Source organism: Bos javanicus, chromosome 7, assembly GCF_032452875.1.
Source record: "Bos javanicus breed banteng chromosome 7, ARS-OSU_banteng_1.0, whole genome shotgun sequence".
NCBI classification, from domain to species: domain Eukaryota; kingdom Metazoa; phylum Chordata; class Mammalia; order Artiodactyla; family Bovidae; genus Bos; species Bos javanicus.
The window spans coordinates 8,300,245-8,315,481 of NC_083874.1; the positions used below are offsets into that span (position 1 = coordinate 8,300,245).

Here is a 15,237-nt window from a genome sequence, read left to right on the forward strand (position 1 = left end):
CAAAATTTACCCCAAATAAACATTCCCCAGAAAGACAGAAATATCCTTAACCTAAACCCAGGGAGATCATGAAGTCATTCATTTTGGCTAAGGATTGACTTTCTTTGATGACAAATTGTGGTTACTGTTGACATCTAGAAAAATTGTCTCAAGTTCAGCACTTCTCAAATTGTGGTTCTTGAGGACCATCAGCCATCCCTAGAAATGTTAGAAATACACATTTTTTAGGCTCATCTGACCTTCATGTGTGCTCAGTTGTGTGTCTGACTCTTGGCGACCCCATGGACTGTAGCTTGCCAGACCCCTCTGTCCATGGGATTTCCCAGGCAAGACTACTGGAGTGGGTTGCAATTTCCTCCTCTGGGAGATCTTCCCAACCCAGGTATAGAACCTGCATCTCCTATATCTCCTGCATTGGCAGGTGGATTCTTTTTCATTGAGTCATCTCTGACCTACTGAATCAGCTATGCTGGGTGTGAAGCCAGCACTTGGCACTTCAACAAGCCCTCATGGAAATTCTGACACAAACAAGTTTGAGAAGCACTGCTCTAGTGCTTGCCTGCATCCCCAAACAATCATCCCTTTCCTGCAATCCCAGATTACCACTCAGTGGTTCTGCTCAGTGCTTATGGAAATGGGGAATTCCCTAACTCTAGGCAGCTCTTCTCACTCATTGAGATTTTCTTAGATCCTCTGGACCCTGGGTGCTCCTTTTGCTAAAAAAGAAAAAACCCTAATATTATTGTTAATCACCATGTATATTTCATTTATATTATCAATGTCCCTATATAAATTCAATCAAAGTTGAACTTCTAAATATAGGCTCCTAGAGTTTCTAAATATTGAGTTTTTCTTCACATAAATCATCTTTTATTTTTAGCTTTGGGTGGGTGCATGCTTAGTCCTGTCCAACTCTTTGAGACTCCATGGGTCTGTAGCCCGCCAGGCTCCTCTGTCCATGGAATTTTCCAGGCAGGAATACTGAAGTAGGTTGCCATTTCCTACTCCCAAGGGGATCTTCCCAACCCAGGGATGGAACCTGAGTCTCCTGCATTGGCTGCTGGATTTTTTTTCCACTGAGCAATCTTTGAAGCCCATAAAAACATACCTATCATCTCCAAAAATGTCCTTGTATTCTTTTGTGTGGTATGAATACTTGCAATCTATTCCTCTAACATATTTTAAAGAGTACAATACTGTATTATTAACTCTGTTTACTATGTTATATCCCTGGAGAAGGAAATGGCAACCCACTCCAGTATTCCTGTCTGGAAAATTCCATGGACAGAGGAACATGGAGGGTTACAATTGATAGGGTTGCAAGTCAGACTAGACCACCACCACCACCACCACATTATATGCCAGATCTCTAGAATTTATTCATTTTGCATAACAAATCTTGATACACTGAATAAGAATTCCCTATTTCCCTTCCCTTCCAGCCAATAATTCCAATCAACATTCTATTCCATGCATCCATGGGTTTGATGATTTTAGATGCTTCATGTAAGTGGAATCATACACTATTTGTTCTTTTCTGTCCAGCTTATTTTCACTTATTATAATGTCCTCTAGATTCATCTGAGGTGTTGCAAATAGCAGAATTTCTACATGGCATTTTAATGTATTTTAGGTTTAATGCTATTAATAATGATATTCCCTCACATTGTATCTTTGATATCACTATTACATTAGGAAAACCTTAGACTTTTCTGTATTTATAAGGTGCTATGGGCATTTTCTAGATTTCTTTATTAATTAAAATTTTTTTCTAATGTTTACATGCTTTCTCCAAATAGTATTAATTTACAACATCTATTTATCTTTAAGTCTTATTGCATTGCTATAAAACTCCACAACGCTGTTCAAATTTATGTTGAGTTGGAATTCTTATTATTCTTCCTTTATTCAAGGGAATAATTTTAGAGTTTTTATTTAATATGATTTTTATCATAATTTAGGATATATCTCTATGTATTTTATCATTTTAACTTGCATTTTTTTATTCCTATATATTTTAGAGGGCCTTTTAAAGATACAAATAAGTGTTTCACAATTGGTTAATAATTTAGAAAAAATAGTGTTAAATCTTATCCCCATATTCCCTAATAAATTTCAAATGTTGGGTGTGGAGCTAGGGACCATATAAGCTATCAGAAGAATATAATTAAAATACATAGATAATATAATTTATACATGAATATATGTAATCTTGGGCTTCTAAGGTGGCGCTAGTGGTAAAGAACCCACCTGCCAGTGCAGGAGATGTAAGAGGCATCGGTTCAATCAATGGATTGGAAAGATCCCCTGGAGAAGGACATGAAACCCACTCCAGTATTCTTACCTGGAGAATCCCATGGACAGAGGAGCCTGGCAGGTTGTAGTCCATGGGGTCGCATAGAGTCAGACACGACTGAAGCGACTTAGCACACACACATGCATAAGTAATCTTTAAAAGTAGACATTCTCTATGAATAAAAAGTCTTTGATGGAAATACGGGAAGAAAAGATCAATAATTGGACAACAAATTGAAAAATTATTAATGAGAAAATGTGCCCTGCAGAAAGTTGGAATGCAAAAGATAATTATTTGACTAATAAAAGTTAGTACCTTTAACCTATAAAGCCTTAATTATAAATCATATAAACATTAATATATTACCAGGGAAAAAGGCATAGAATATTAAAGATTTATTAAAAAGTATAAAAAGGATAATAAATGTTTGAGAATTTTTTCTAGTATTAACTTAAGAGGATGAAAGTAAAATAAGATACCTTTTCACTGAGACAATTAAGAAGCCACTGAGAAAAATAAAGACTAGGAATGCAAAATTTCATCAAGTGGAAAGAGAAATAGCACTTCACATACTGCTATGAGATGATAATTGATCTGTATTTCTGGACTGGAGAAATTACATCAGTGTACAGATTGTTTATAAGTTTCCTTGCACAAATCCAAGGAAAATGATTAACAAGATATACCAAAATGTGGACAAGAATCATCTTGGAGTGATAAAATGAGTCTGGATTTTTCAACTCATTTTCTTCTATACACCTTTCAAAAACTACAAATGAACACACATGTAGTCTATCCTCAAGAAAAACATTTAAAGATTTGGAAGACATTTTTAATACAAGTTGCATACAACAGAACTAGGTAAAGCAGAGAATTAAGGTAAAAGCAGAGTTAAGGAATTAAAGAGAAGAACAGGTGTAAAGTTGAGACAATCCAGAGCTAATTCTTTGGTAAAAGCAAACATACACGCAAAATTAGTCTAATGAATCAAATAAGAAAGAGAACAGTAATGCCTAAAATTAGGAATGAGAAAAATAAACATAGATGTAAGGAAACGCTCAACTTTGCAAGAAAATATTACTTAAAACTTGGCATAAAAAACTAGAAAATCTCTACAAAATTAATTTATTTCTGGGACAATGTAGGTGTCCAAAGTTGATTCAGAATGGAGGATAATAGATCAACAATTAAGGAGGGAATTAAGCAAACAACAAGATTTACCTTCAAAAATGCCTTTGTGGGACCGGAGGGCAGGAACAAAAGATTTCCCCTTTAAATATTGAAGAAGAAAAGAAAGTTTATCATCACTATTATCAATTCTGAAAAGTTCTAGCTAATGCAGTACAAGGAGAAAAGATACAAGAGATGTAAGCATCAAAAAAGCAATTATTTGTTTGAAGATGATGGATTGCCTGAAGATAATAAATTGGCAACTGAAAACCTCTTTTTTTAAAAAAAAATATTTTTAATTAGAGGAAGAAAACCTCTTTGGACTGAAAATGATTTTAGTAAGGCAGTCGATACAAAACAAATATGTAAAAACCAATAGTCACCTTAAAGTAACATTCAGTGGCATTCAGATGTTTTGCAATCATTGCTTCTATCAAATTTTGAAACATTTTCACCACTATGAGAACTCTCTGTGCTATCTTTGTAACTTTCTTTAAAATTTCTCTAAAATTATTCAAAAATAAAAATTAACATAAAAAGTGGGTACAAGAGAAAAATAACCCCAGCAGTGTTCATATGTGCAGTTAAATCTCTCAGAAAATAATCACAATCATTTCACATATCAGCAAAAATGTAAGCCTCTTAAAACAGGGACTGGAAATTTGCAAATACACAATAAATTAAAGTGATACATTTACTAAATAAGTCAAATGACTTGAGGACCTCCATATGTCAAGTATTTGTGCTAAGTTTTGTATGCCTTAGCTCATTTTATCATGATCATTATTGTTTTGATCTAACAAATGAATATATGTAAACAGTATACAATAATCATTAATATGTATAGATACCTCCTGGGTGATGGAGACAAAAACATTCTTGTGCATTATCTCTTTTAATTTAATTTTCATACTAACCTCACAAAGTGGATACTATTATTATTCTCATTTTATAAATGTGGAAACTGAGCAGAGAAATATTCAGTAACTTAATATCACAAAGCTATTTGAATGGGCTGAATGGGTTTGTAAGGCACCGTGGTAAAGAATCTGCCAGCCAATGCAAGAGATGAAAGAGACCTGGGTTCAGTACCTGGGGGTTGGGAAGATCCCCTGGAGTAAGAAATGGCAACTTGCTCCAGTATTCTTGTCTGGAAAATTCCATGGCCAGAGGAGCCTAGTGGGCTATACAGTCCATGGGGTTGCAAAGGGTTGTGCATGACTGAGCACGCACACACATATCAGTTCAGTTCAGTTGCTCAGTCATGTCCGACTCTTTGTGACCCCATGAACCCAGCACGCCAGGCCTCCCTGTCCATCACCAACTCCCCAAGTTCACTCAAACTAATATCCATCGAGTTGGTGATGCCATCCGGCCATCTCATCCTCTGTCATCCCCTTCTCCTCCTGCCCCCAATCCCTCCCAGCATCAGGGTCTTTTCCAATGAGTCAACTCTTCACATGAGGTGGCCAAAATATTGGAGCTTCAGCTTCAGCATCAGTCCTTCTAATGAACACCCAGGACTGATCTCCTTTAGGATGGACTGGTTGGATCTCCTTACAGTCCAAGGGACTCTCAAGAGTCTTCTCCAACACCACAGTTCAAAAGCATCAATTCTTCAGTGCTCAGCTTTCTTCACAGTCCAACTCTTGCATCCATACATGACCACTGGAAAAACCATAGCCCTGACTAGATGGACCTTTGTTGGCAAAGTAATGTCTCTGCTTTTGAGTATGCTCTCTGGGTTTGTCATAACTTTCCTTCCAAGGAGTAAGTGTCTTTTAATTTCATGGCTGCAATCACCATCTGCAGTGATTTTGGAGCCCCCAAAAATAAAGTCTGACACTGTTTCCACTGTTTCCCCATCTATCTGCCATGAAGTGATGGGACCAGATGCCAGGATCTTCATTTTCTGAATGTTGAGCTTTAAGCCAACTCTTTCACTCTCCTCTTTCACTTTCATCAAGAGGCTTTTGAGTTCCTCTTCACTTTCTGCCATAAGGGTGGTGTCATCTGCATATCTGAGGTTATTGATATTTCTCCTGGAAATCCTGATTCCAGCTTGTGCTTCTTCCAGCCTAGCGTTTCTCATGATGTACTCTGCACATAAGTTAAATAAGCAGGGTGACAATATACAGCCTTGACGTACTCCTTTTCCTATTTGGAACCAGTCTGTTGTTCCATGTCCAGTTCTAACTGTTGCTTCCTGACCTGCATATAGGTTTCTCAAGAGGCAGGTCAGGTGGTCTGGTATTCCTATCCCTTTCAGAATTTTCCACAGTTTATTGTGGTCCACACAGTCAAAGGCTTTGGCATAGTCAATACAGCAGAAACAGATGTTTTTCTGGAACTCTCTTGCTTTTTTGATGATCCAGCAGATGTTGGCAATTTGATCTCCAGTTTCTCTGCCTTTTCTAAAACCAGCTTGAACATCTGGAAGTTCACGTACTGCTGAAGCCTGGCTTGGAGAATTTTGAGCATTACTTTACTAGTGGCACACACATATATGAAGTGCTAAATAGGAAGAATCCCAGAGAATGCTTCTTGTTTGAGTGAGTGAATACATAAGGAAGATTTGGTAGATAAAAGAATACAGGAGAATCAGATGGAGAATAGAAGCACATAGTTCCTGAGAAATAGCTAGGGTGGTTGGGTAAGAAATATGAAGAGATGTTGGGAGCTTAAACAAGGTCAGTTTCCATTAGGAAGGTGAGAGATTCTCAGAGTTGGGTTCCAGAAGAGAGAGGAAGGAACCTGAGTGGAAGAGAGATTTTGAGACACTTAGGACTTGAACTGTGCAGGGTGTTTTAAGTAAATGGACTCTTACCAACTGTGTTATCCTCATTTGTGCCATCCAAGTTAATACTCTGAGAGTTCTGCCTGCCTCCATACCTGTTTCCCACAGCACACACTTTAATGTCCTCAGTGAGCCTCTAGTTCCCTGGATCCTTTCATTCCTGGGTGATGGATCCTCAACTCAGCTCCATTAAAGTGCAAGAAGGTGGCATCAGGCATCCATTCTCTGAAAGGGCACCGCTGAACTTCCTCCTTTCTGGGACAATGAAGCTGTACTGAGAGGAGTAAGGGGCATATTTATTGTTTCTGTGACTTCAGAGGTTGAATTCTCACAACTGCTCATTAAGGTAATTGTTCCATTGCTCTCTGCTCTCTGAGCAATTTGGTTCCCATGAGTGTGGAAGCCAAACCAGAAAGGACCTTCTTTCCTGCTAACTTTGTTCCTATGGGAACACCCCTCCCCATGCACCTTAGTCACAATGCTCTTTCCCCAGGATCTGATCTCCACTATCTTTTCCCACAAGCACTTCCTCAACATCTGAGATGGAATTTCTTTGTCTATCAAGAGCATGATGGCACATTTTTCAAGATCATGTGAATGTCAAGCAGCTTAACTTGAAATTATGAACAAGGCTGTGGGTCGTACCCAGCTACCAACAAAGCCAGACCAATGAGTTTGCCACAGCTTCTGTTCCCACTGTTGAAAGGGCAATCTGAAGGAGGTTCCAGGAATACAACAAGAAAAGTAGTGTGAGAAGTGGACTGACTGGCTGTTCAGGCAGACTCTGTGGGAATATGTGGCTTTTCAGGGTCAAAACTTGACTTCAGGGTCAAGTTCATTGGATGGTCCTCAACACTCTAGTCCAGAGAGAATGGGCTATCCTAAATAATTCACAAGTGAGTGACTTTGTTTTCTGTATATCTCTTATACGTGAAATCTAAAAAAAAAATAAATAAATAAAACAAACTAGTGAATATAACAGAAAAGAAACAGACTCACAGGCATAGAATTTTTTTCTTTCTTTGGCTGCACTGCTCAGCATATAGAATTTCCCTGAGCATGGATTGAACCTATGCCCTCTCCACTGGAAGTGTGGAGTCTTAACCACTGGACCAGCAAGGAAGTCTGGACTTGAAGTCATAGGGGAAAAATCAGTGGCCAACAGTGGGAAGAGGGAAGGGAGAGGGGCAAGACAGGGGCAAGGGATTAAGAGGTACAAACTACCATGCGTAAGATAAGCCGCAAAGGATATATACTGTACAGTAAGAGATATAGACAATATTCTACAGTAACAGTAAATGGAGTATAAACTTTACAAATTGTGACTTACTAGGTTGTATACCTGAAACTTATATAATATATTTTTTGCAAACTTTAAACTTTTTATTCTGTATTGGGGTATAGTTAGTTAACAATGCTGTGGTTTTTTTTCAGGTGAACGGAGAAGGGACTCTGCCTTATGCATCAGTTCAGTTCAGTCGCTCAGTTGTGTCTGACTCTTTGCGACCCCATGGACTGCAGCACGCCAGGCTTCCCTGTCCATCACCAACTCCTGGAGCCTGCTCAAACTCATGTCCATTGAGTCAGTGATGCCATCCAACCATCTCATCCACTGCCTTATGTATACATGTATCCATTCTCCCCCAAACCCCCATCCCATCCAGGCTGGTACATAACGTTGAGCAGAGTTCCATGTGCTACACACTAAGTCCTTGTTGGCTCTCCATTTTGATTATGGCAGCGTGTACATGACTTTCCCAAACTCCCTTACTGTCCCTTCTCCCTGGCAACCATAAGTTTATTTTCTAAGTCCATGAACCTCTTTCTGTTTTGTAAGTAAGTTCATTGGTATCATTTTAGATTCCACATATAAGAGATGCCATATGATATTTATCCTTCTCTGTCTAACTTCACTCAGTATGACACTTTTCAGGTTCCTCCATGTTGCTGCAAATGGCATTATTTCATTCTTTTTATGGCTGAGTAATATTCCACTGTGTGTATGTACCATATCTTCTTTATCCATTCCTCTGTCGATGGACATTTAGGTTGCCTCCATGTCTCGGCTATTATAAACAGTGCTGCAATGAACACTGGAGTGCATGTATCCTTTCAGATCATATTTTTCTCTGGATTTATGCCCAGGAGTGGGATTGCAGGGTCATGTGGTAGCTCTATTTTTAATTTTTTAAGGAATCCCCACACTGTTCTCCATAGTGACTGTACCAATTTACATTCCCACTAACAATGTAGGAGGGTTCCCTTCTCTTCATGCTTTCTCCAGTGCTCTCTCCAGCATTTGTTGTCTGTGGATTTTTTTTGATGATGGCCATTCTGACAGGAATGAGGTGATATCTCATTGTAGTTTTGATATGCATTTCTCTAATAACTAGTGATATTGAATATCTTTCCATGTGTCTGTTGGTAATCTATATGTTCTCTTTGAAAGGATGTTTATTTAGGTCTTCTGTCCATTTTTTCAGTGGGCTTGAAACTTATGTAATATTGTTAATAAACTATACCTCAATAAAAAAGTAAAAAGGAACACCAGTATATAAGGGAATAACTTTTATAACCCAAATCAAATATTAAAATTTTTCAAACAAATAAAAACAGTAGGCTATTTAGGGCATCCTCCTCTTGAATGATTGTAGCGACAGCTACTGAGCCTGTGTGCCCTAGAGTCGGTGCTCCACAATAAGAGAAGCCTGAGCACTGCAATGAAAAGCAGTCCCTGCTTGCCGCAACTAGAGGAAACCCGAGTGCAACAGGGAAGTCCACTGCAACCAAAAATAATAAATAAATGTAAAAAAAGTCTTAAAAAATGATGTTGCCAAGTGTCTTCTTTTTTTTAAATATAAATTTATTTATTTTAATTGGAGGCTAATTACTTTACAATATTTTAGTGGTTTTGCCATACATTGACATAAATCCGCCACGGGTGTACATGTGTTCCCCATCCTGAACCCCCCTCCCACCTCCCTCCTCATCCCATCCCTCTGGATCATCCCAGTGAGACAGGGTGCCAAATGTCTTCTTTGTCCACATATTATTTGAATACTGGATTTTAGTTTTTCAATGTCATCAGCCTTGTAGTCTATCCAGTCTCCTTTCCTTCTTTTGACTGTTATGCAAAATAGAGTCAAATCTGGGACTCTGCTTTTCTATTTGTACAGGCATTTTTATGGTCCATTCTTATCATGTGTGAAAAATATTTTGCTGGAGAAGGAAAAGGCAACACATCAGTAGTCTTGCCTGGAGAATTCCATGGACAGAGGAGCCTGGTGAGCTATCATTCATAGGGTTGCAGAGTCAGACACAAGTGAGCACGCATGCACACACGGGGTGGCGGGGGGAGGGGGAATGGTTTCGGGATGATTCAAGCACACTGCACTTATTGTGCACTTTATTTCTATTATTATTATATCAGCTCCACCTCAGATCATCAGGCATTAGATCCTGGAGCTTGGGGACTCCTGCTTTAGCTCACTCCCATGGGGATTTTGCACATGGAAAATTTTCATATGTTCTCTTTCCCTTTGGAAGTCACTTTCCCATGATTCTCAAGTGGGGTGATTTGGCCACTTATGGAGTATATGAAGACATTTTTAGTCCTTGCAACTTGGGTGGTGATGTATCTTATCCAGGGATATGACTAAACATCCTACAATGTACAGGAATAGCCCGTATAGCAAAGAATGACCCAAACCCAAATATCAGTGATGCCAAGGTTGAGAAATTCTGCTCCACATTACACATCCTCTTTCTTTCTGGGGTATACTGAGCTTTATGACCTAGTCCTAATGGAGGACAGTGTACATGGGGGAGAAATTGGCTTAATAATATGGAACAAAAAGCTGGAGCATTACAAAAATTACTCTTGTATGTAACGAGAGCTGAAATTTATTTAGGACTTGCCACCTGCATTCCTTATGCTGAAGCTTTACCATTTTATTCCATTTAAACCTCTTGTCACCCTTCTGAGGCATGCCTTGTTATAGGTTCATTTCAGATAGAGCAACTGAAGCACATGGGGGTTGAATATTCTTTGGATAAAGAAGTTGTGGTACATATACACAATGGAATATTACTCAGGCATAAAAAGGAACATATTTGACTCAGGTCTAATAAGGTGGATGAACCTAGGGCCTATTATACAGACTGAAGTAAGTCAGAAAGAGAAAGACAAATATATTAATGCATATATATTGAATCTAGAAAGATGGTACTGATAAACCTATTTGCAGGGCAGCGATAGAGACATAGATAGAGAACAGACTTATGGACACAGTGGGGGAAGGAGAGGGTGTGATGAACTGAGTGAATAGCATTGAAACATATACATTACCAGATGTAAAATTAGAATGGCCAGTGGAAATTTACTGTATGATGCAGGGAGCTCAAATCTGATGCTTTGTAATAACCTAGAGTTGTGGGAGGGATAGGAGGTGGGAGGGAGGTGCAAGAGAGAGGGGAGATACCTATACCTGTGGCTGATTCATGTTATATATAGCAGAAACCAACACAATATTGTAAAGCAAGTATCCTCCAACTAAAAATAAATAAATTTTTTTAAAAGAAAAAAATCTACTAAAGATAAAAAAAATACAATAAAGTATATTTATCTTATCACTGAGAAAAAAATCACCATCTACTAAGATGGCATCACCGTTTGAATTCAGGAAAATTTTGGGGCTCTCCCTGATGGTGCAGTGGTAAAGAATCCACCTTCCAGTGTACGATACTCAAGAGACTTGAGTTCAGTCTCTGGGTTGGGAAGATCCCCTGGGGGAAGAAATGGCAACCCACTCTAGTATTCTTGCCTGGAGAATCCCATCGACATAAGAGCTTGAGAGGCTACACTCCACGGGGTCACTAAAAGAGTCGGACATGATCGAACACACCCACACACACTCCACCTGTCCACCCGAAAACACACACCTCTCCATCTCTAGTCTACACCTGTTCCCAGTGTCCTGAGGATGGACAGTTAGCTTGCTTCCCCACCCTTGCCTCTCTCAACAGATTCATTCCAACTTCAGAACTAAGTGCACTGAAAAATTAAGAGTCCACACTCTTAAGCGTTCTGTTCCATTGCTCTTGATCACACGTGTCCAGGCTCCAGGACAATGTTGTCATTGGGGAGACAATGTGTTGCAGAGAAGCTTTCTCAGAGCTCTTTTCATGTCTCTGTTCCTCAGGCTGTAGATGAAAGGATTGAGCATGGGGGTGACCATGGTGTACAGGACAGAGGCAAACGCCCCTGTTTGAGAGTCATGTGTCCATGTGGAGCTGAGGTAGACCCCAAGGCAGGTTCCGTAGAACAAGGAGACCATAGAGAGGTGAGACCCACAAGTGGAAAATGCTTTATACTTCCCTCCTGTTGTTGAGATCCTCAGTACAGAACAAACAATTCGAGAATAAGAGAGAAGGATGCCGGTGAGAGGAAAAAAACCCATAAGGCCTGTCACAAGATACAATACGACATTATTGATGAAGGTGTCAGAGCAGGCAAGCTTGAGGACCTCAGGGAGTTCACAGAAGTAGTGCTGGATTTCAACGATGGTGCAGAAAGAGAGCCAGGACATGGTTAAACTCTCAGGAAGGGCCCCCAGAACACTGATGAGCCAGGTCAGGAGGAGCAACTGTGCACAGAGCCGCAGGTTCATGATGACCATGTAGTGCAGGGGGTGGCAGATGGCCACGAAGCGGTCATAGGCCATCACTGTCAGGAGTAAGTTGTCCAAAAGTCCAAAAACTGTGAAAAAATACATCTGGGTGATGCAGCCTGTGTAGGTAATGGCTTTGCTCTGGGTTTGGATGTTCAGGAGCATCTTTGGGATGGTGGTGGAGGTGAAACAGATGTCAGACAATGACAGGTTGGAGAGAAAGAGGTACATGGGGGTGTGGAGGTGGGAGTCTGTGATGATGGCCAGGATGATGAGCAGGTTCCCAAAGACGGTGACCAGGTACAAAGAGAGGAAGAGCCCAAAGAGAACAGACTGAATCTCTGGCTTCTCAGAAAGTCCCAGGAGGAGAAATATTGGAAGCTGTGAGTGGTTTCCTGGTTGCATGTGAAGGATTGTCTGCCATGAGAGAAGCAGAAGCAAGATTTAATTGGCAATCAACAGGCATCTTAGAAATGTGGTCACTTTTAGCTTGACTTCCCTGGTGGCTCAGATGGTAAAGCGTCTGTCTACAATGCGCTGTCTGTCTACAACCCAGGTTTGATCCTGGGTTGGGAAGATTCCCTGGAGGAGGAAATGGCAACCCACTCCAGTACTCTTGCCTAGAAAATCCCACGGAAGGAGGAGCCTGGTGCAGGCTACTGCCCAGGGGGTCGCAAAGAGTCAGACATGACTGAGCGACTTCACTTTCACTTCACTGTAGCTTGAACTCAATATATTGATGAGACAATGCTTTTGCTTAATGGTCTCTTCTCTCTTGTCTGTCAGTTTGAGGTCTCCTAATACCATCATCTTCTCCTGTGTTGCCACCAGTAGCTAGAAAGGTTTCACATGAAAACTAATTTTGCACCCAAAGAAGATCTCATTTGTTTGACTACCTTGACCCTTGGTCACCCAGGCTTCTCAGATGCCTTTGAACTAAATTGTACTTTATTACTAAATGCCTTTATAATAAAATAATTATTTATTTAAATTATTATTCATTTTATTTAATTATCATTAATTTATAATTAATCAATAAATACCATTAATTATTATTAATTTTATTTAAATTATTACTTTAAATGCTAATTAAAAAAGCATGAGTCTGTGTATAATTTCCATAAGCTATAATAATGACATGGTATTTTCTACTCAATTGATTAACATGTATAATGGACAATCATGAAATAAGGTATGGAGTTATCAATTTTTCCCAGGAAAAAATTGCTAATTTTGAAATCTCACAAAACCTGTTTGAAATACATAAAAATTATCTGGAGGCACATGAAAATAAGTGTTCCAGTGAATTTTCTAGAGCTATTTTAATCAGGATACAACATGCCTTCTACAATAGCAGTGGTATAAGAAAAACCAGAGACTTATCTCTAATTAGCATGTTATTTAAAAAACCCAAAGAAAATAGCAATAAAATATAAAAATATTTAGAAGTTTATCATGCAAACCAAATACTATGCCTGGGTAACATTTAACCCTAGAAAGCAACCAGCATTTCATATTGGTAATGTATTTATTACAGTAGAGCAAATAAGTAGAAAAAAATCATCCAAAAAATTGGATAGTCTAATTGTATGCTAAAGATACTGCTTGAAAGGAGTTCTGAGTAAACTAAATGGGTTTCATTACTATGAAAATAATTTCCTTGGTCATCAGCTTATGTCAACCCTCACATGAAAATATTTGAGAAATCTACATGAAGATCATACAGAAGACAAGTATGCGTGTCACTGCCACTACCCAATTCTGTTCTGAAATTTCAAACCAATATGACCAAAGAATAAAAAAACAATCATAGGGTCACATCTTGGGTAAAAGTAAATTGATCACATTTTCAGATGAAAACCTGGCTACCTAGAATCAACTGCAAAGCTATTACGTCTAAGAAGTCCTTCTGGTGAAACTAGATCAAAATATAAACATGTATCATTTTCTTTCCCATTTCCAGCAATAAACAGATGCATAATAGAAAAAAATCCTATTTGAAATTGTACAAAAATAGGACTTCCCTGGTGGCTCAGGCGGTAAAGAATCTGCCTGCAACATGGGAGACCCAGCTTTGACCCCTGGATTGGGAAGATCCCCTGGAAAAGGGAATGGCTACTCACTCTAGTATTTTTGCCTGGAGAATTCCATAGACACAGGAAAGGGGTGGGCTACAGTCCATGGGGTTGCAAAGAGTCAGACACGACTGAGTGACTAACACATATGACATACACAGACTAACAGTCTGGCTAATTGAAGGCACTCAAGAAATGATATAAATAGCAGTTAATATTTATGAAATTTACCAGGTACAGGAATCATGCTAATCTCTTCTCCCGAATGGTCTCATTTCATCTCCCTGGAAACAAATGGGATGAGAGTGCTGTCATTCATGTCCATCAGAGACACCTGAACGTGGCTGTGTGTGCTCGCTGAAATGCACAAGTTAATGAAGAGTGTGGCCCCTCTGATGTGCGAGTTACAGTAAGGTGAGCAGGAGGAGACTGGTTACTGGGTAAAATGTTAGGGGGAGACCAGTGTAGCCCAAGAGAAAACTAGGAGAGAGATGGTTCCTGATGAGTTAGGAGAGGGTTGTAGAAATAATGTGGGAATGAGCAGAAGGCAAGGGAGATGAGGAGAGAGAAGAGGCTGTAATTAAACTTGAGGATTCCTTCTTGGTTAGCACTTGAACATTTCTGAATCATTTTTAATCTATAGATTTGTTCAATTTTCTTACTCTTGACAGTGCTCCTGGGGAAATTCCTCTCTTCTATTTCCCGAGGATGCTCTGTGTTGTTATTTCTAGTCTGATGGACTCATCCCAGGAAAGTGAATCTTGTAGCCAGTAGTCGTGTCTCTAACATGAGGGAGATGGTGCCAGGCACTTGGAGAAGGGAATGGCAACCCCTTCCAGTATTCTTGCCTGGAGAATCCCATGGACAGAGGAGCCTGATGGGCTACAGTCCATGGTGTCACAAAGAGTCGAATGCGACTGAACAACTAACAGCATGTGGATCTCTGAACCATGGTGATGTTTCTAGGAAGCATGAGAGAATGTCTTTTTTCCCTCATATTTGTGAACTGAAGGTGAGGGGCAAAGTTTATTGAGCTCCAGAAGCTGAATTCTCAAAGCTTCTCATTAAAATTTTTTATTTTTGTAAGCTTGGGGCAATATAACTGCAGGAATATGGGGACCATAATCAAAATGGAAAAAATTGCAGTTATGTCCTCAGGGGTATATATTGGAAGAATGTGTCTTCTCCCACTGGGACAATTAAAACTTTTTTATTACGGAAAATTCACAC

At 39.4% G+C, this 15,237-nt stretch overlaps 1 protein-coding gene across 1 annotated transcript; it reads right to left on the reverse strand.

The window, feature by feature from the left end:
- Positions 1-11,357: 11,357 nt before the first annotated feature.
- Positions 11,358-14,862, reverse strand: LOC133251942 (olfactory receptor 7C1-like). The gene is made up of 3 exons (XM_061424716.1): positions 14,670-14,862; positions 14,239-14,291; positions 11,358-12,349 (listed from the first exon to the last, which is right to left on the reverse strand). Exon 3 carries the CDS (start codon positions 12,335-12,337, stop codon positions 11,399-11,401), a length of 939 nt encoding a protein of 312 aa, XP_061280700.1. The 5' UTR covers positions 12,338-12,349; positions 14,239-14,291; positions 14,670-14,862; the 3' UTR covers positions 11,358-11,398.
- Between the last annotated feature and the right edge of the window lie 375 nt (positions 14,863-15,237).

Coding starts and splice junctions, on each gene's coding strand:
- LOC133251942 (XM_061424716.1), bottom strand. CDS start 12,337: ATGCAACCAGGAAACCACTCACAGCTTCCAATATTTCTCCTCCTGGGA.